General features: G+C 41.0%; 1 protein-coding gene across 2 annotated transcripts; it reads left to right on the forward strand.

Annotated features, from left to right (window-relative positions):
• Positions 1 to 3657: 3657 nt before the first annotated feature.
• Positions 3658 to 19254, forward strand: LOC130865982 (vomeronasal type-2 receptor 1-like). Of its 2 annotated transcripts, none has more exons than XM_057757184.1 (6): positions 3658 to 3893; positions 6794 to 7085; positions 10025 to 10894; positions 13792 to 14022; positions 16857 to 16980; positions 18272 to 19254. In XM_057757184.1, exons 1-6 carry the CDS (start codon positions 3658 to 3660, stop codon positions 19252 to 19254), a joined length of 2736 nt encoding a protein of 911 aa, XP_057613167.1. The 2 variants fall into 2 exon arrangements, with proteins under 2 accessions (XP_057613167.1, XP_057613168.1); XM_057757185.1 differs by having other exon boundaries at positions 3763 to 3884; positions 6767 to 7085.
• The last annotated feature ends 1534 nt before the right edge of the window (positions 19255 to 20788 follow it).

Genomic DNA, 20788 nt, shown 5'->3' on the forward strand with positions numbered 1-20788 from the left:
GGAGAAGATGGAGAGTAAGGGGAACACTCCTCCACTGTTAGGGAGTGAAAACCTGTACAACCCTTTTGGAAATCATTATGACGACTTCTCAGAGAACTGGGAATCAATGTATCTCAAGACCCAGCAATAGCACACTTGGGCATATACCCAAAGTATGCTCAACCATACCACAAGGACAATTGCTCAGCTATGTTTATAGCAGCATTATTTGCAATATCAAGAACTGGAAACAACCTAGATTCGTTTCAGCTGAAGAATGGATACAGAAAATATGGTGTATCCACACAATGGACTATCACTCACCATAAAAAAGAAAAATGAAATTTGCAGGCAAATAGATGAAACTAAAAAATATCATCCTGAGTGAGGTACCCAGACCCAGAAAGACAGGCACGGTGTGTACCCACTTATAAGTGGATAGTAGATGTAAAGCAAAGCATAACAAGGCTACAGTCCTCAGCCTCAGAAGCTAGTTAACAAGGAGTTTCCCTAGGTAATAAGAGTACACATCAACCTCCCTGGGAAGAGGAACTAGATGAGATGTCCTGAGTACATGGGGGTGGAGGGGTGGGAGGGGTTAAGTGGGGAGGAGGGGAAACATGAGTGATCAAGATGTTTGAGAGGAGATGGGATGGAAGGAGAGAGTAATGAAAGACATATCTTGATACAGGGGAAAATTATAGGATGAGGGCAAATCCTGATACCAGGGAAACTCCCAGGAACCCATAAGGATGACCCCAGATAAGACTCCTAGCAATAGTAGAGAGAGTGCCTGGACTGACCTTCTCCTGTAATCAGATTGGTAACTACCCTAATTGACATCATGGAGCCTTCATCCAGGAACTGATGGAAGCAGATGCAGAGATCCAGAGCCAAGCACTGGGCAGAGCTCCCAGTGTCCAGCTGAAGAGAGGAGGAAAGGATTATATGAGCAGGGCAGGGGTGGGGAAGCATGGTGGTGGTCAAGATCATAAAAGGAAATCCCACAAACACAGCTGACCTGAACTTGTAGTAGCACAGACACTCTGGAAGGACAGCTAGGGAGCCTGATGGAACCCAGCTAAGCCTTAAGCATCTGGATGACAGTTGTGCAGCTTGGCCTTCTGTGAGGCCCCTAGAAATGGGACCAGAACCTGTCCCTGATGCAGGAGCTGGTTTTTTGAACCTATTCCCTATGGTGGGATGCTTTCTTAGGCCTTGATGCAGAGGGGAGGAAAGCTTGGTTGTACCTCAACTTGATATGCCATGCTTTGTTGATATTCAAGGGAGAGTTTATCCCATCTGAATGGAGACAGAGGAGGAGTGGATAGGATGGGCAGCTAGAAGGAGGTGGGGAAAGGGTCTGAGGTGAGGAGGGAGGGGAAACTGTGGTTAGTATGTAAAACATAATAAAGAAAAAGAAAAAACACTATGGAATGGTCACAGTTGAAAAAAATGAGAAGGGATATCTTTCAGTAATATATTTCCTTCTGTTAGAGAAATAGAAACAATTTTCTCATATTCTATGAGATAATACAGAGAAATATGAAACAGTTAAGATTTTCACTGTTAAAATAGTCATCCTGTGTGATATGTGAACATTGATTGAATGAGTATGGAAATACAAAGACAATTAACTATAAAACAATAGGAAAGATGAAACTCCCTTTTTGATTTCTATTTCACAGTGGCTCCTTTTTAACATTTTAAAGACATTATGTAGAGGAGAAATATAAAATACTAGTAAATTGTAGAAATTTGGAATGTAATTCTAAGTGCTGTTTGTTAACTGTTATTTTCTCCTTCCCTCCCTCCCTCCTCCTTCTTTCCTTCCCTCCCTCCTTCCCTCCCTCCCTCCTTCCTTCCTTCCTTCCCTCCCTCCCCCCTCCCTCCCTCCCTCCCTCCCTCCCGTCTTCCTTCCTTCTTTCCTTCCTTCCTTCTTTCCCTCCCTCCCTCCTTCCTTCCTTCTTTCCTTCCTTCCCCCTCCCTCCCTCCCTCCTTCTTTTCCTTCTTTTCTTTCTTTCTTTCTTTCTTTCTTTCTTTCTTTCTTCCTTTCTTCCTTTCTCTCTCTCTTTCTTTCTTTCTTTCTTTCTTTCAATCTTCTCTCATATAATACATCCTGACCAGGGCCTCCCCTCCCCCCACTCCTCCCAGGTCCCTTACACACATCCCCTCTCCCCCAGATTTACTGTTCTTCCATTTCCTCTCAAAACAAAGCTTGACACCCAGGGATATAAGAGGGCGCAGCAAAATACAATAAAACTAGGTACAAATCCCCGTAAGACGACAGAATGGGGCAACTTGGTAGGAGGAAGTGTCCCAGGAGCAGGCAGAAGGGTCAGAGACACCCCACTGCCACCATTAGGACTCCTAGAAAAACCCCAAGCTAAACAGTCTCAGCTTGTATGCAGAGGCCCTAGCGCAGAACCCTGCAGTCTCCGTGGTTCGGTCTCTGTAAGGCTCTGTGGTCTCTGCTTAGCTGATTCTGTGGGCCGTGTCCTCCTGCTGGTCCGACCCCTCTGGCTGATATCTGTTATTATCACTTCAATTGCGTTGGGGATTTTCTTTGGCCAGTGAATTCTTTCAGAAACGTGGTCTCCTGGACCCCGTACCCCATCAGGTGACTAAGATAGACCTGATTCTAGGTTCCCTATGCGGTGCTTTTAGCTTATTACAGATTTAAGTGTTAGAAGTAAAACTTATACATCAAGGGTTTTTTGTTGTTATTGTTCGTTTATCTTTTATATTTAGATCTCTGCTGGTTACTTGAAATATCCTTTGGACTAAAACTATATGATCAAATGTTCTATACATTTTCCATGATCCAGAAATTTGTGCTGAATTTTACTCTGACTATGGCACTATAAACTGAATTCTAAAGGTTTGGGAATGTTTAAAAGGAGCAGAGGGAATGACTGAGAGACTGGGAACTGCTGAATTGAGATGAATTGATCTAAAGAGAAGAGAATTGACTTTGAGTGGGGAGTAGCAGAAGGGGGCCTAGCTGGAGGTGGGGCCAGTAGCAGAGTGCCTACCTTGTATGCACATTTCCTGGGGCTGAACAGGATTGTTCTAAGGTAGCTTAGCCATCGACGAGGTTGCTGTGGCACAGAAACCGTGTGACTTTCTTACCATGAAACTAATGAAAATGACAGAACACAGGTTTGACTTGAAGTCTTCTATTCCAATTTTCTATTCATTTGTTTCTGCAGCTGAAAGAGAAAGCTTGCCCTGCTGTCCCCTATGTTGGTTCTTTATGATGAATAAGATACTTTTTCACATCTTCGGGCTAGAAAAGACAACAGAGTTGGTTGCAGGGAGACTCGATGAACAACAATACTAAGCTAGAAAATACAGTTTTTACAAATTACAGTAACTTTCCCACTGAACCCCATGATTCTGTCATTGTTTACCAGTGCAAAGCACACAGAATACCCGGGTGTCTCTTCTCACAGGATTGCTCAGCTCCTAGTCCAGATCCATAAATTGCAAGTGATTGAGAGATCTGTGACAAGAACGTGGAATTACGCAGCAAGAAGCAGCAAGCGGGCCGCTGGGTTGAGACACACACACACACACACTCTCTCTCACTCTCTCTCTCTCTCACACTCCATCAAGGTGCTTCCTTCAAACGTGAGTGATTTCAACACTCGTTATCCTCAAACTTGCCAAACTAAAATGGTTAGCAGAAAGAGGTGCTTGATTCTGGGATTAACTGCATTTTTGTGGGTTGAATTAAATGCTCAAGATGAAGACCAGAGTGGGAAATGCAGGTTGCTGGGCAAGTTTAATTTGACTGGCTATGTAGAAGCCAAAAACCACTCAGTTGTTATTGGAGGACTATTTCCTATTCACTCCAGGACCATCCCAGTAGATGATCCTGACGGGGAACCCATATCAGCCTTGTGTGAAGGGTAAGCCATTGTTTAATCTTTTCTTCACATTAATTTGGGTGGCTGGAGAAGCGTGTTTAGCATGGAGCCTGGATTCCAGGTGAAGTTCTCTGATTCTACCTTTATCTCAGATTACAGAGGGGGAGAGGTTGTGTGTTTGCCTCCGAAAGTTGCTCCTCAGAGGGTTCTCTGTGGGCCAGTAGCAGCAGCATCTAAAAGCTTGTTAGACACATAGGCTCAGGGATAGCATCCCTCATCTGCAGAACAGAGTCCACACTTTCAGAAGACCCTGAGGTTTGAGAAGCACAGATATTGCAGACTGTGACTGCAGCTGCACAGTAACAGTAACAATCACTGTTAATTGTTCCAAACTCAAGATCAAGTGTCCAGTGTGGTGACAAAGTGAAAAGTTTGTGATGAGTCCGCAGTCATCACTTTCTTCCTCCCTCTGATTGTTTCCATCCGCATAGGGAGGCAAAGACTCCAGAAGAACTGAGGGGCTGCTCGGTTGTCATAGCAGCAGCCCATCACTGCATCACGGCTTTCCCGTCTTAGAGTCTATCATCGTGGACCACACTAGACTTTCATGAACTTCTGAAAGTTTATTTTCTACAAAAGTTGAGGTTTCTTTTGAATAGTGGACCATATTTCCAAACAGCTGATGAACCACAACTAGACGTGGAAGATTATTCTAGATTTTCGGTATTGTAAATAATTCAGTTTGGGCCAGAAAGCTTTTATGCTTTTATCCAAAGATAACTATTTCTTTGGCTAGGTTAAAGGTGGAGTTACAGACACAAAGCAGGTGGGGAATTTTTTAGCTTGAGATGAAAGGCTGTCCTACTGTGGAAGGCACTGCTGTTCTGAGTTTGGAGCTATATTACACCATCAGTGTGAACTTCTAAAGGAAGGCACAGGATGCTAAAGCCATTTGTGTCTGGTCCCTTCTGTTGGCTACTTTAACTGTGTTAGCTCCCTCACTCTGCCTTCAAAAAATGCTGATCTTTCAATCCTTGAATGTTACACCTTCTCTGGTTGTGCTAACTTTTCACCAGCTGTCTGCTATCTGTCTGCAGTCCTCTCTTTTCATGCTGTCTGTCTGCAGTCCTCTCCTCATGCTGTCTGTCTGTCTGCAGCCCTCTCCTCATGCTGTCTGTCTGTCTGCAGTCCTCTCCCCATGCTGTCTGTCTGTCTGCAGTTCTCTCCCATGATGTCTGTCTGTCTGTCTGTCTGTCTGCAGCCCACTCTCCATACTGTCTGTCTGTCTGCAGCCCTCTCCTCATGCTGTCTGTCTGTCTGCAGCTCTCTCCCCATGCTGTCTGTCTGTCTGTCTGCAGTCCTCTCCCATGATGTCTGTCCGTCTGTCTGCAGCCCTCTCCTCATGCTGCCTGTCTGTCTGTCTGCAGCCCTGTCCCACCTCTTTCCTATCCTTCCAGCCTTGGCATTGCTCTCAGCTGGCTCGGGCTGCTTGCTCTTTGTATTTCATTGCTCAGACCTCTATTCCCATCACTGTTTTCCATCACTTTGAACAAATACATTTCTCTTTCCTTACATAAATTAATATTTTTAGGGTAAAGAAATTGAAAACAGGCTCTTCGTTACTACCTTTATAGTATATAACACCAGAGGAATTCAACAGCTCTGTACTAAATAAAATGTAAAACTAAGCCAAAACAAGAATTAAATAGACCAACTAGGGGAGATGGCTCATTTGATAAAATCCTGGCCTTGCAAGAATGAGGACTGAGTCAGAAACCCCAAAAAGCACACAAAAACTTTGGTTGTGAGGCCATCCTTAATCCCAATGATAGGTGGCAGGGAGACGGGAAGATCATTAGGGTTTGCTGGCCAGCTGGATTAGCCAAGTCACGATCCAGATTCAGTGAGAGACCCTCTCTCAGAATACAAGGCAGAGAATGACAGAGGAGGAAAGGTGACCTTGACATCTGTGCTACACACACTTCAGAATGTGCATACACACAGGCTAGAAGGAAGATCTCAAATTGCGAATGCAGATATTTACTTTTAGGTGTTGAATTTAAAATACTTCGTAAGCCGGAGATAAAAAGTTAGTTACTACAGCTAGCTACTGAGGGCAGTAAAATAACAGTGACTCAAATAATCATTTCCCACAATCTTGTTAAAATATGTCTAGAATTCAGGGGAAAGGAGGGGCTAGAAGACAGGAGTTTGGTGATATTTCATTCAGAAGGCCTTAAAAGCAATATGGCGATAGACCTCAGGAGAATATTTCCCTTGTTAGTGGCTGCAGAATAAAAATTAGAAGGCTGACATTTATGATTGTATGTGAGAACAGTAAGAAGACAGCCTCAGCTAAACCCTCTCAGCAGCAGCCTGCGTTACGGAATTGGAGTGATAGTATACAAAATTTACATACTGCTTCAGTAACTTCTGCCGTAAGTATTAATGTTGTAAAAATATTTTTTCATTATAACTATGGTCAGAAGAAAATAAGTCAAGAAGGAGAGAAAAATCATGTTATTGTGCCCTACCCCATAAGAAGGCATATTCTAAGGTATCATTTGGTAAAGACAATTCTAACTAGAACAATTTTTGAAAAGAACCAGAAATTTGAAAATATTGTAGAATATAAGAGATACAAATGGCAAGAAAACATAAAACAGTCATTTATAAAAAGGCTGGATTTGGCTAATACTTGGATTTTTAAGACTGTAATGTCATTTATGAAAAATTGACATGTTCAGACATCTGAGTACCTGCTGCTTCAGCAAAAGCTGTCATCACGCATGTAACTGAGGCTCCTTTCCAGAAAAGTACACCACCCTCACCCTCACCCCCACCCTTACCCCCACCCTCACCCACACCCACACCCCTACCCTCACCCCCACCCATTCCCTTCCCCCAGTGGCCAGTGCCTCACAAAAGCTTTTCCTTTCCAGGTTTAATTTCCGGGGTTTCCGCTGGATGAAAACCATGATCCACACCATCAAGGAGATTAACGAGAGGAAGGACATTTTGCCCAACCACACTCTGGGCTATCAGATCTTTGACACCTGCTATACCGTCTCCAAAACAATAGAGAGTACTTTCACGTTTCTTACGGGGCAGGAGGAATACCAGCCCAACATTAGAAACAGCACCGGAAAATATCTAGTAGGCATTATTGGAGCAGGGGGATCATCCTTGTCAGTTGCTGCTTTAAGAATTCTGAGCTTGTCCCGTATGCCTCAGGTATCTTGAAATACTGTGCTATGTGCTTAAAAAAAAAATACAAATGCTGTGCCCAGGTGGGGTGGCCCATGCCTTTAATCCCTGTCATTCAAGACACAGAGGCAGGAGTATATCTGTGAGATCAAGGTCAATCTGGTCTACAGATTAAGTTCCAGGACAGCCATGGCTAAACAAAGAGACCCTATCTCAAAATAAATAAATAAATAAGGAAGGAAGGAAGGAAGGAAGAAAGGAAGGAAGGAAAGGAGGGAAGGAGGGAGGGAGGGAAGGAGGGAGGGAGGGAGGAAGGAAAAAAGAAAAAAGGAAACAGGAAGAAAAATGCAAATAATGTATAGAAATTATTGCAAAGGCAATGAGGTCCAAAGAGGCTAAGCTGCAGAGACAACATAGAATGGATGGGGCTCTTAGTTACTCTGTTCAGTCAAGCCCCAGCAGTGCATACTATGGCCTATTTAGAGGTGACCGGAGATTGCTCAGTCTCCGGGAGGAGCATCTTGCTTGCACTGACTGAGATGTGATGTGGTGATGCAGATATTACATTTCACTAGTCACCATGTTCTGTGCACTGTGGGGAGCACAGCAGAGCTCATCCATAAATACTTGGTGGTAGACTGAGGGCTGGAATAGGAACTGGTTTTTCTTTGGGTCTCGGTTGATGCTTGTTAGTCATGAGCAGAACCATCGCACAGACATGCTAAATGGGCCTGGGAATTTCACATCAGCTAACTTAATAAGTTATTTTAAACCCAGCATATGTCAACACAAGAATAAGAAATTATGAAACATAAATTGCAAGGAAAACTAAAAAGATCTAGCATTATTTCAATGGCTGTTTCATTAAAGTATCAGGATGTATTAATATGAATGATGAACAAACTTATTGGAGCTACTGAAGTAATGGGAATATCCCTCACATAGAATTTCATCTTTCCACTCTTCCTCCCTCAGCGCCCCCCCCCCCCCCCAGTTCTCTTCTGTTGCTGGGGTAATATCCAGGGACTGGCTCATGGTAGACAAAGTTACACTAGTGACCCACAAACTCAGCCCAACATACTTTTCGTTTTTGCTTGGGTATTATGTTGTTTTCTGTCGTTTGTTTTGTTTTTCGAGACAGGATTTCTCTGTGGTTTTGGAGCCTGTCCTGGAACTAGCTCTTGTAGACCAGGCTGGTCTCGAACTCACAGAGATCCGCCTGCCTCTGCCTCCCGAGTGCTGGGATTAAAGGCGTGCGCCACCACCGCCCAGCTCCAACACAGTATTTAACTAAGAGAGTTTTAAATATGAGTGTGGGCAGAACAGGAAAGGACCATGAAACAGAATATAAGGAAAGGTGAATAAGGCAGCATGTGTCTTAGGGGTGGACTTAAGTAGCTCATTCAAACCGCAGCTGCTAGTTTATCTTTCACTAAACGCTAATAAAACTCAGGCTGCCTAGAAAACCCTACATATATCTCAGAATGAAGTCTTTTAAAAATCTGGAGAGGAAAAGATAAACCGAGTCTTCTGTTTAATACTTTGATATTAAGAAACATCAAAATCTACATTATCATTAGGTTAATTTTCTTGTGGGGAAATATAGACAGAGAAGGTTCAGTACCAAGATGTTATATGATAACTAATTTAGCAAACCATAGAAATATGATGTCATTGCCTCTCAGAGAGATTTGTTCCTACATAATACCTCCCATGAATCTGCTGCATGTGTGGCTAGAAAGGAAGACACAAACATTAGCCAGTGGAATATGAATAGTAAAAAAAAAGACAAAGGGAAAGAGAACACAGGAATAATGCGGCATTCATGAAGGAATCATCTGTCTGGGGCTATAGTGTGTGATATAGAAGATCAGACTGGGGGTGACTCATTGGTGACATGAGACTGGATAGGGAGAAGGACATGTGATTTGCGGTGTAAGACAGCAACAGAAGGGTAAGCGACAGCAAAGATACATGAAAGGTTGCCAGGAATATGGGCTCCCAGATGTCCATGCCTAGGTTCCCCCTAAGTGCTAAACACAAGCAAGAACTACTGACCAAGTGAGGAATGAATGCATACTTTTTCATTTTTCGAGTTATGTACATTAAAAAGAGAGTTTCAGGTAACTTTGTTAAAGAACAGTGTTTAGATATCCGGTTGGTGAGCATGTTCTCTCATCTCCCAGGCATCAGAGCAAATTTTAGGATCTACATACTCAGGAGAGCTCCAGGAGGAAACTGAAAGAGAGAAGAACAGAAGGGAAGTAAGGGAGCAGAGGTGAGCGCAGGAGAGAGCACGGAGACAAAGACTTGCATGCAGTCCATCCTCTCTGCACCTGAGATGCTAAAGCTGATAAAGAGTCCAGATATCCTGACTCAGAAGAGTCACCAAAGTCCAGGAGGATAAAGGAAAGAGAAGTGGCCTCGCTGGCAATGCTGTGCTCTGACCCATAAAAACTAGTGCATTAACTGTCTTCATCTTAACAAATGGCAGCCCTGATACGTTTGCATTAATAGGGCAACCAAAGTGTTACCCAGAATAGTCCCCACATGCCAGGTAGAAGTACCCATAGTAAGTCATTATCTATGGAAGAGTGTCAGGGACAAAAGAGAACTATTCAGTATATCCTGCTCAGAATATTCTGAAGCTGTCATTTAAGAATGTGATATGGCTTCCTCCAATGTGGGTCTCTGTCTCTGTCTCCTTTCATCGCCTGATGAAGGTTAATATTCAGGAGGATGCCTATATGTTTTTCTTTGGGTTTACCTTCTTATTTAGCTTCTCTAGGATCACGCATAATAGGCTCAACGTCCCCTATTCATGGCTAGAAACCAAAGAGTGAGTACATCCCATGTTCCTCTTTTTGGGTCTGGCTCACCTCACTCAGGATAGTGTTTTCTATTTCCATCCATTTGCCTGCAAAATTCAGGGGCTTCCTAATAGCTATAAATATTTTCAATTGCAGATTGGCTATACTTCTTCCTGCCCAATTCTTAGTGACAAACACCAGTTTCCATCTTATTATCGCACAATACCCAGTGATAAGATCCAGTCTGAGGCCATGGTGAATCTTATCCAACACTTTGGTTGGGTCTGGGTAGGCGCTATTGCAGCTGATGACGAGTATGGAAAATATGGCGTAAAAACTTTTAAGGAAAAAATGAGAAGTGCCCACCTCTGTGTTGCTTTCTCCGAAACCATTCCCAAAGTCTACTCCAATGAGAAAATGCAAAATGCCGTCAAGGCAGTGAAGAGTTCCACGGCCAGAGTCGTTGTGCTTTTTACCTCTGACATTGACCTCAGCCCCTTTGTGCTGGAGATGGCTCATCATAACATAACTGGCAGGACATGGATAGCCAGCGAAGCCTGGATTACCTCCGCCCTCATTGCAAAGCCCGAGTACTTCCCCTATTTTGGCGGAACTATTGGATTTGCAATACCAAGAACCGTTATACCAGGACTGAAAGAGTTTCTTTATGATGTGCACCCTAGCAAGGATCCGAATGACGTCCTGACCATTGAATTCTGGCAAACCGCTTTTAACTGTACCTGGCCCAATAGCAGTGTGCCTTACAACGTGGACCACAGAGTGAATATGACTGGCAAAGAAGACAGGTTATATGACATGTCTGATCAGCTCTGCACTGGAGAGGAGAAGCTAGAAGACCTGAAAAACACCTATCTGGATGTGTCTCAGCTCAGAATCACGAACAACGTCAGACAAGCTGTGTATGCTATGGCTTATGCCCTGGATCGTCTCAGCAGATGTGACATAACAGAAGAAGAAAAAGCATATATAAAATGTTCACAAATACCTGACTATGACCCCTCAGATGTAAGTTATTTTATATCATATATAATAAGAAAAATCAAGGTTTTTCTGCCAAATTGACACCATTAAAATGCATCAAACTTACTATAATGACTTGCCTGAATAACTTGATTGTTCATTTAACATTCTCATTTATTAGCAAATTATTGGGTTTTTCGCTAATGATTATAAGCCCTGTCCCACAAAACAAATTATAGTAATAATGCCTTTAATAAAGAAATTGTCTCTTGTTCTTTACAGAAGCTGAATTTATAGGTACCTAGGAGTAAACATGACTCCATGCCTCTGGTTTCTTTGTTTATTCTGTGTCTTGTATACGATATGGAATTTGTAATCCGTCTCAGGTTATACTGCTCATGTTCGGTGAAGTCATGCATCCCACTAGTTTAAGATGATTCCTGGGCATCCATAAATGACGCCACCACCTTTCTCACCGGGAAAATACTATGTTTCTCTTCCGTTTAAATAGTGACCTTGTGGGAGTTAAGTTGGCCACTAATGCCTTCTATTCTATCTGAGACATTATTGCCATGAGTTCAATGCTAACAGTGGCTACATTGTGAGTTGCAGATCCACCAGAGATAGAGCAAGGCCCTCTCTCAAAAATCAGACCCAATGACCACAGTAATTATTTTGCTAGGGAATATTTTTCAGCTATAAAATTCTTTTGCTTTTCATCGTATTTTCTCCCACCAATTTAACCAACCATTTAAAACCATTCTTGCCCTAAATGCCTCTTCCTTTGCTGCTTAAAAAACAGTTATTTTTTTCCATTTCCCTCATTCTATCCACATATCATCTGGATTCTATTTTCCTGTACCGATTCTGGATATCAAGATAGACTCAAGGAAACTTCTATTCTGAGCATTATTTTGCTGCCAAGAGCTCACAAATTTGACTGCTGGAAGCCACTTTGTGTCGACTCTTGTTCTTTTATTGAAATTCCCTCCACTATCTCTAAGAATTTTCCATTTTTGAAACTTCCAAACATTACAGCTTCATTTGTGTGTTCTCTGCCCCTGCTTCAGTGTGAGCTATTTCTGTAGAGTGTGCCATCTCCGTTTATTAACTTGGAACTTAGAAACAAAGAAGGATCTGAATACTGGGGATGCCGAGAAGCGTTTTATTATCAACTTGGCACAACTTAGAATCACCTGGGAAGAGGGACACTCCATTGAAGAATGTCTCAGATCATATTGCCCTGTGTCTATAAGAACTTGTCTTGATTAATGATTGATGTGGGAGGGCTCACTCCACTTTGCGTGGCACCATCTCTAGGCAGGTGGGACTGGACTTTATAAGAAAGGTAGCTCATCCTACACCAGAGAGCAAGCCAGTAAGCAGCACTCCTCTGTGGTCCTGCCTTCACTTTTTAACCTGCTTTCTGTGAATTGGGATCTGGAAATGTAAACCAAATAACTCCTCCCCCCAAATTGCTTTGGGTATGATATTGTCACAATAGAACAAAGTGGAACAATATGATCACTGGTACAAAAGAAGTTGTGATGAATACATGGATAAATCAAATTATCTTATAGATGTCAAAGGTCTCATTTGGCAAGTCCTTGGGATACATTTGTCATGATAAAGAATACTGTTTCCTGCTGAATGATGATCCTATAGCTTATCTGAACACTGAAATGCTAAATTAAGTTTGCTCAAAGAAGCAATTGTTACAATTGAAATAGACTTTAAAGATGGTCTAGAGCCCACATAGTGTCAAGATGAAAGTCAGCAGTTGTCTATAGCAAGGGTTGGTAAAAAAGTTAGGTCTTTACAGTACAGAATTATATACAAATATGAAAGCCTGGTAAATGTGTCAGCATTACATATTTGCTTAACAAAACAAAATAAATGCACAGTCCACTTATATTTCAAGCTTATCCTACCAACAGAGATGGCGTGAAAGTCATTGACATTCTGTTCTTTAAGTGGACATTTTATTTTTACCAGTTACAGCAATGTGCATTCACACAGTATATAAATATCCCATAGCCTTCTCCTCTTTTTCTCTAAATAGAACATAAAGGTTCAAACTCTAACATGGTAAAACTATATACAATATAAAAATTATTGAGTAAAAATTACATTCACAATATCTAGTCCATTTGTATTTGGCAAATTCAGAGGAAGTACTGTATTATCAATCTTTTCTTAGTGAGTCCAAAATTTTATACCTAAACCATTTTCTACCATAACATTATTGTCATCCTAAAAATATACTTTTAGACCTTAAAACATCATCTTAGATGAACAACATAAGCTTTTATGTTTACAATCTTATAAGATTTATCTCTCTCTCTCTTTTTTTTTTTTTTTTTTGGTTTTTCGAGACAGGGTTTCTCTGTGGTTTTGGAGCCTGTCCTGGCACTAGCTCTTGTAGACCAGGCTGGTCTCGAACTCACAGATCCGCCTGTCTCCTGTTTCTTAATACGGATATATAATACTACCAAGCCTTAGTATAACCTTACATTATTCTAAGAAAAAAACTCAATTTTAATATACAGCAGAGGTAAATTAAAATTTCCAGTGACCAAAGTTACAGAAAAACAGGTAAAAGTAAATTAAACAAATAATTTGACCCTGTAATACTATTTAATGTGATATCATAATATTCAAACAATAATGTGAAATTATTAATGGGGGAATTTCCATTCTTTTTATATGTTTATGATCCAGTATGCATATTACATGCACAGCACATCTCAATTTAGCTAATCACTTTTTGTGTTTGAATTGCAACCCTTGGCTAGAATTGGTAACAAAAACAGGGAAAGCAAACAAATACAATAGAATTCCATAATTACATATATGTTCAAATCTACTTTCTTTATGAATATTTATTTTCTAAGTAATAAAATATCTATACATTGCTTTTGTTTCTCTCTTGTCCTTCTCAGCTAACGGTTTACTTAAGGCATTTGGGATTTACCACCCATGATGGGAGAAAAATGCAGTTTGATGGAGTTGGGGATCTGGAAATTGGATATTACGATATACTCAACTGGCAAATAGATAATGCTGGAGAAATCGCCTTTGTCAAGGTTGGAGAATACAAATTCCAAGAATCAAGTTTTGAACTTGTTCTTCCAAAGAACTCAACATTATTTTGGAACACTGAATCTTCAAGGGTTAGTTGATCGGCAATATATTTTATTCATACATAGAGAGAAATTTATTTTATCTAGAACTAAATATATGTAAAGCACCTAAAGTTATTGCCTTCTTCCAAATCAAGTTCCTTAGTGTAGCAGATGATTGTCCATATTGTTGTTTGTGTGTTTGGAATTTAAAGAATCCATGTTACACTAAAATTCATGAGAATTTTAACAAAATTTAATATGTACTGATATATTAACCATGTTTCAATAGAACATAGTAATTTTATTTTTACCTTCTCTATTAAAATTGAAGTTATATCTATATAATGATGTTGTTTTATAGGAATTCAAACAAATTTAAAATTTTCCATAGCACTAAAAATGCATTCTATGTCTTGAATAGTATATGATTTTGTAAGCTTAAATTTTCTAGGATTTTGTTTTGTTTTGTTTGTTTGTTTGTTTGTTTTTGACCTTGGGGCCTTGCTGTGTATCTCAATCTGCTACTATGCCTGGCACAGGAAACATATTTTATTCATCCAGTAAATAATTATCTCCTCAGGTTAATATATAATGGGTTAACATATGTCACATTTATGCTGAATTTCAAGATATACATTCATGTAGAATATAAAAATATAAAGAAACCTCTGGTTACTAAACAGGGTCCTTTGGGGTACTAGTACCTTAGTCCCTTCAAGGTCCAGCTAGGGCAATACACTCACCAAAAGAAAAATTGCTAAACTGATCTGAGGGGGAAAACAAAGTAACTCCCATGTGATTCTTCTTCAGCACATCTTTTTATTGTTCTACTTTGTTACAAATGTTTCTAGTTTATATACCTTTGTAGCCAGTAATTCCCCAGCAGGGTCCAGACCTGGGATTTGTTAGCACCATAAAAGACAGATAAGGATTTACACAAATCCAAGACTGTCAGCTCAAAGATAGGAGTGCTTTAGTGACCATCTCATGAACTGCTTAAGGAAGCTAATTAATAAAGAGATTAAATCATCAAAGAATTCTAGAAGGGGAAAGTAGTATGCTACGTTACATTTTTAAGTGGTTAGATAAAGAGCTTAAAATTTTATATTCAGTAAAACCACAAGTGAGGCAATGATTGTGTTTTTACCCAGCACATCACATTTTTCCCAGCATGCATAGAGAGGATCAATTAACCAGGCAACCTGTGTAAATAAACAGAGCAAGCTATGGTCCTTGATCCATTAGCATATTCACCAATTGTCGCAAGCTCTAAAGGACTTTAAGATATGACATTTACACCTCTTGCTCTACGTGATTGAAACAAAGATGAGACGCAAACCTCTAAATTATCAAATCTGGGGTTTGATGCCTATCAGCCTCTCTGATCGTTGGTGGTGTGGGTCTGCAGCACCAGTGGGAAGGACATCTTTCTCTGGGCTGTGGACAAATGATTAATTATTTCTCCCGATGTCTCTGAGAGTAGAACACAAGTAGTAAATTTCCTGAACTAAAATCAGCAATAAACTGGATGAAGGTGAGCGTGAGGAGTTAGGAATCTTTTAATGCAAGGTTAGCTTTGGGTCATTGCTTTCTTTATCTATAAGTGAGGTAAAACCAGGGCATGGTAATTTTTTCTATCTATCTGAACAGCTTGGAATCAACAGCCTGTGCCAGCAGATAATTCTTTGCCCTTGGATATTTGGTAATGCTTTAAATGGAATGCTTTTGCCTGGACCCTGAACACTGATCAAATGCCTCTCAATAAAGATGATTTCAGAAAGGCAGATCCCTGCATTTACATAGGAGAGAGTAACAGAGGCCTGCCAGTGGGAAATTGCATTTGCACATAACTAGGGGATTCAATGAGTAGACACTAAAAGCACAGAGATTGTGCTCAGAAAATGATCAAATAGTGCTGAACTATGAGTAACAAATAGTTACTGTAACAGAAAGGGCTAAGCTACAAAAAGAAAATCTATAGCAAGAAACAGTCACTTTATTCATAAGGCATTAATTCCAACTTGCCTTGCATCTTGGTCTAATCTTCCAACAAAGCCCTTGGCTCTGAATGACTGAGCTTGTGAAATGAGTCTGATTAATTATTGAATGAATCTGTGGTTTGTCGCAATTACTACTGAAATGTCTAAATATAGATAGCAAGAAAACATTCCAAGCTATGCCCTCTCGATTATCTTTTGATCTTCATGATTTTTCTCATGGAACAGACCTATTTTCTTCCTTTCTACCAGTCCCTTATAATCAATGTTTAAATAATAAATGATATTTTGAGATGCTCTACTGACAATAAAAATCTTTCAGGATCTGACAATGTTATTGGGGTCACAGGTCTCCTCAAAACAGGAACAGACTGTGCAAACTGTCTGATTTACAGCATCTCATGTGATATTAATTTGGTTGAACACCAAGATTACAAATAATTCTCACTAGAGTTGGCTTGACATTTCCAGAGTCAACCACAAAACTGTTCTTCAGTAGAATTTTCTTTTTTTTTTGTTTTGTTTTTGTTTGTTTGTTTTTTGTTTTTTGGTTTTTTTTTTTTTTTTTTTTGAGACAGGGTTTCTCTGTGGTTTTGGAGCCTGTCCTGGAACTAGCTCTTGTAGACCAGGCTGGTCTCGAACTCACAGAAATCCGCCTGCCTCTGACTCCCGAGTGCTGGGATTAAAGGCGTGCGCCACCACCGCCCAGCCAAGAATTTTCTAGGTTCTCCATATTGCCATGCTTTTGTCTGGTATCTTAGCTCACTATCCTGGGTTCATCTCCTTCCTAAATACAACAAACATCTCCCTGAAAATACAATTGAGAACTTTTTTGGTTTCACATATAAGGCTTTGTTACATACCTACTGTCTTTGTCTTTGCTAGCTTCCAGATTCAGTATGTACAACACTGTGTCCTCCAGGGACCAGGAAAGGGATTCTCCACGGGAAACCACATTGCTGCTTTGATTGCATCCCATGTGCTGATGGATATGTGTCAAAGAAAGAAGGTAGAGACGGGTAGTTTTTCATTGGTAGTCATGTACTTAGAATAACAAAGTGTTGTCAGAGAGATCCACAAGAAACACCTAAAATTCTCTAATATGCATTATTAACAAAGGAGAATATTAGTTTTCAAACTTATGAAGTCAAAAAAAGGCCTAAAGCTATGAAGCTCATAAGAAAACACCAACCAAAATATGTAAAATGTGAAATATGGATAAATTCAAAATCTTCAAACTATGTATTCTTAAAATAGACTCAGCACTCACTACAACTGGATATGAGTCACCCGCTTGTCTTAAGGTGCTGTGCACTGAGAGTACATGCAGTGCACAGCTCTAATGCAGGAGCTCCTGCAACAGCTCACTCAGTTGCTGCTCTCTGGAGGGAACTTAGGCAGCTTGGTTTTGTGAAGTGTGTTCGAACAGGACTATTTACATTTCTACTTTTTGTTGCTGTTGAAGAAACAAAAGTGCACTTGTCTTTTGTCACATGTCCCTTAAGAGTAACCATGTAAAACGGAGAAAATGGTCAGTGTTGGAAAACAAGCACCCTGTATCCTACAGAGCTCCCTAGATACAGGTCCCCAGTGTCCACCCAGATTTCCATCAGAGATGTCCAGACCGGAAGTCAGAGTGACTGAAAGGAAACACCAGTCTTTCCCTGGATCTTTAAATTAACATTGGGTTGACCCATCCCCTCATCTGCTATAAACTCATCTCAAGTAGCTCTTTCTGGTTCACCAATGCTTCCTCTTAGAGCCTTCATTTAGACAGACTTGACCTTCTTAACCTCAGGGACCAGAGGTGATGGCTTTATTTTTGTTCCTAACCCTCAACCTCACCACTCATTCAACTGAGCATCTGGAGTTGGGGACATTTGATGGAGGACATGGGGGTTTAACAAACATTGTCTGAGTCCTTTTGACTGTCTCACCTCAGTAGCTGTGATTTTATCATTGCTGGACAGTTCTGAGTTTGATAAGGACACATTCCTCTTTCCTTATAGACAGATCGAAGAGAAAGAGAGGAGCACATCACTGGAAAAGACCAATTCAAGAAAGCCTGGGGTTGGGGAGAAATGTGCAGTTCCTAAAATCAAACACAGCTCTCAACCTGTCACAGAATGTATAGTCAACAAGGTCATTTTTCCACACTAATTTTAAGATCTCACACACACACGTACATGTATGTACACACACACACACACCTTGCTCATGCCTTTGACTGATCTGCGCTATTCACAGTTAAAGGTGACAACTGGGTTCCTTACAATCGATTCTCTGCTCTTTCTCAATAGGCCAAAGGGAATGTGACCCATGTGGGGAAGACGACTGGTCCAATGCACAGAGGAACAAGTGTGTGCCAAAGGAGGTGGAATTCCTCGCTTATGAGGAGGCCCTGGGGTTCACCCTTGTCATCCTGTCTATCCTGGGGGCACTCGTGGTCTTGGCAGTCATCGTGGTGTATGTGATCCACAGGCACACTCCATTGGTGAAGGCCAATGACCGGGAGCTGAGCTTCCTCATTCAGATGTCTCTGCTCATCACGGTGCTCTCATCCCTGCTCTTCATAGGCAAGCCATTGACCTGGTCCTGCATGGCCCGCCAGGTCACTCTGGCGCTAGGCTTTTGCCTCTGTCTGTCTTCCATCCTCGGAAAGACTATTTCACTCTTTTTTGCCTACAGGATTTCCATATCCAAAACTCGGCTTATATCCATGCACCCCGTTATTCGAAAGCTCACTGTGCTGGTCTGTGTTTTAGGGGAGATTGGTGTATGCTCAGCTTACTTGGTACTGGAGCCTCCAAGAGTGTTCAAGAACATTGAACCTCAAAATGTAAAGATCATCTTTGAATGCAATGAAGGTTCTATAGCGTTCCTGTGCTCCATATTTGGGTTTGATGTCCTTCTGGCCTTACTGTGTTTCCTGACAACGTTTGTGGCTCGTCAGCTGCCAGATAACTACTATGAAGGGAAATGTATCACGTTTGCAATGCTGGTCTTTTTCATTGTCTGGATCTCTTTTGTCCCTGCGTACCTGAGCACAAAAGGCAAATTCAAAGTGGCCGTGGAATTATTTGCTATTTTGGCATCCAGCTATGGCTTGTTAGGCTGTATATTTCTTCCTAAGTGCTTCATTATTTTGCTGAGGCCAAAGAGGAACACTGATGAAACTGTTGGTGGGAGAGTCCCCACTGTAGACAGGAGCATCCAGCTGACCTCAGCTTCTGTGAGCAGTGAGCTTAACAGCACCACAGTGTCGACTGTTCTGGATGAGTAGAGCCCTGAGTCCCAGGGGACATGCAGAGCTGGGTGATGACCTGGCTCGACCTTCTCTGTCTGGTTGCTTCAGACGCAGCTGCTTGTTGCTCTGGGGTCATGGTATTTTGTGGCTGTGTTAGTTCAAAGTTAAAATGGTCAATAAAGTCTCATTCAGTCACATACATTTAGCACAGATTAGAATGGCATTCGTGATTGAAATTGGAATTCATCTCATATGGTAGTAAAATAGCTCATGGATTTTTTTTATTAAATTATGAGTATCTGTTCTAGATATTTACAGTAAATAACAACACATAGGAAGGACAGAGAAAGACCTTTTCTCATCCTTTTGATGCCTCTCTGAAATAGACTGTTCTAGTTGCTAAAAGTACAGCTCTGATGTCTGGGGAGATAACTTGGTTGTTAAGAACACTGGTAGCTCTTCCAAAAAAAACTAGGTTATGTTCCTAGCACCTACGTGGTGGCTCCCAACTGTTTACAACTCTTATTCCAGGAGCCAATGCCCTCTTCTCGCATCTCTGGGTACCAGGTATGCACGTGGCACGCAAACCTACATGCAGGCTGAACACTAATATACATAACATAAAAGACATGAAAAAGGGGCTGGAGAGATGGCTCAGTGGTTAAGAGCATTGCCTGCTCTTCCAAAGGTCCTGAGTTCAAATCCCAGCAACCACATGGTGGCTCATAACCATCTGTAATGAGGTCTGGTGCCCTCTTCTGGCCTGCAGGCATACACACAAACAGAATATTGTATACATAATAAGTAAATAAATAAATATTTTTTAAAAAAGACATGAAAAAAACTGCAGCTCTGAAATCTTCCCTGGGGCAGAAGCTTTAGGAATTCCTGGAAGAAAATCTGTTCTTTGAAGGACTCTGAGGATAAGTCAGATTGAGGGGATTGAAATTGATAAAATTAAAATTATATTAATAAAATTCATTTTCTTCTTAAGCTATTAACAAGATCCCATTAACTTCTCTGAGGCAACGTGGGATCCTTCTCCAGGCCTCCTGGAAAAGAATAAGTGGTAAAATGTCTGAGTATCCAAACATTCCTCTGCTTGAGAAATGAATACAAAGGGAGCTGAGACGCCAGCCCAGCTGTCAGTAGATTACACGGAAAAGATGGATGGCAAAGAAGCAGATGTGCACCTAGACCAGGGAGCAGAATGCAAGACCTCTTAAAGAGATTTTAAAAGTGCTATACAATGATGGATAATCTACCCTCCGGATATACAATTAGTGGAATTTGCTTCTCATATGTAAATGTTATAAACATCTTTTCAGTCTCCTTGACATGCAGCTTAATGACTTTCATGTATTTCTATGCATGTGAGTCAAATGTGTTGGAAAGAGAACTTATAGAAATGTTGATAGCCTAAACCTGCATGTGTACATTTGACTGGAGAAGTACAACAGAACCAGAGTACCAGAGCATGCTCTGTTTCCAAGTGAGCTTATTATTTGTGAATTCCAATTCCTCAAACTCAGCCGAGATTTCTTCTGCAAGTGCGTCAGAGCCGAAAGCG

The sequence above is a fragment of the Chionomys nivalis genome, chromosome 24, assembly GCF_950005125.1.
Source record: "Chionomys nivalis chromosome 24, mChiNiv1.1, whole genome shotgun sequence".
In the NCBI taxonomy this organism is placed as follows: Eukaryota; Metazoa; Chordata; class Mammalia; order Rodentia; family Cricetidae; genus Chionomys; species Chionomys nivalis.

What these genes read in the sequence shown, in the direction of transcription:
- LOC130865982 (XM_057757184.1), top strand. Translation starts at nt 3,658, where the DNA reads ATGGTTAGCAGAAAGAGGTGCTTGATTCTGGGATTAACTGCATTTTTG. An exon ending in ATATCAGCCTTGTGTGAAGG is followed by an intron (nt 3,894 to 6,793) that starts GTAAGCCATTGT and finishes TTTCCTTTCCAG; the next exon opens with GTTTAATTTCCGGGGTTTCC. An exon ending in GCTTGTCCCGTATGCCTCAG is followed by an intron (nt 7,086 to 10,024) that starts GTATCTTGAAAT and finishes TTTCAATTGCAG; the next exon opens with ATTGGCTATACTTCTTCCTG.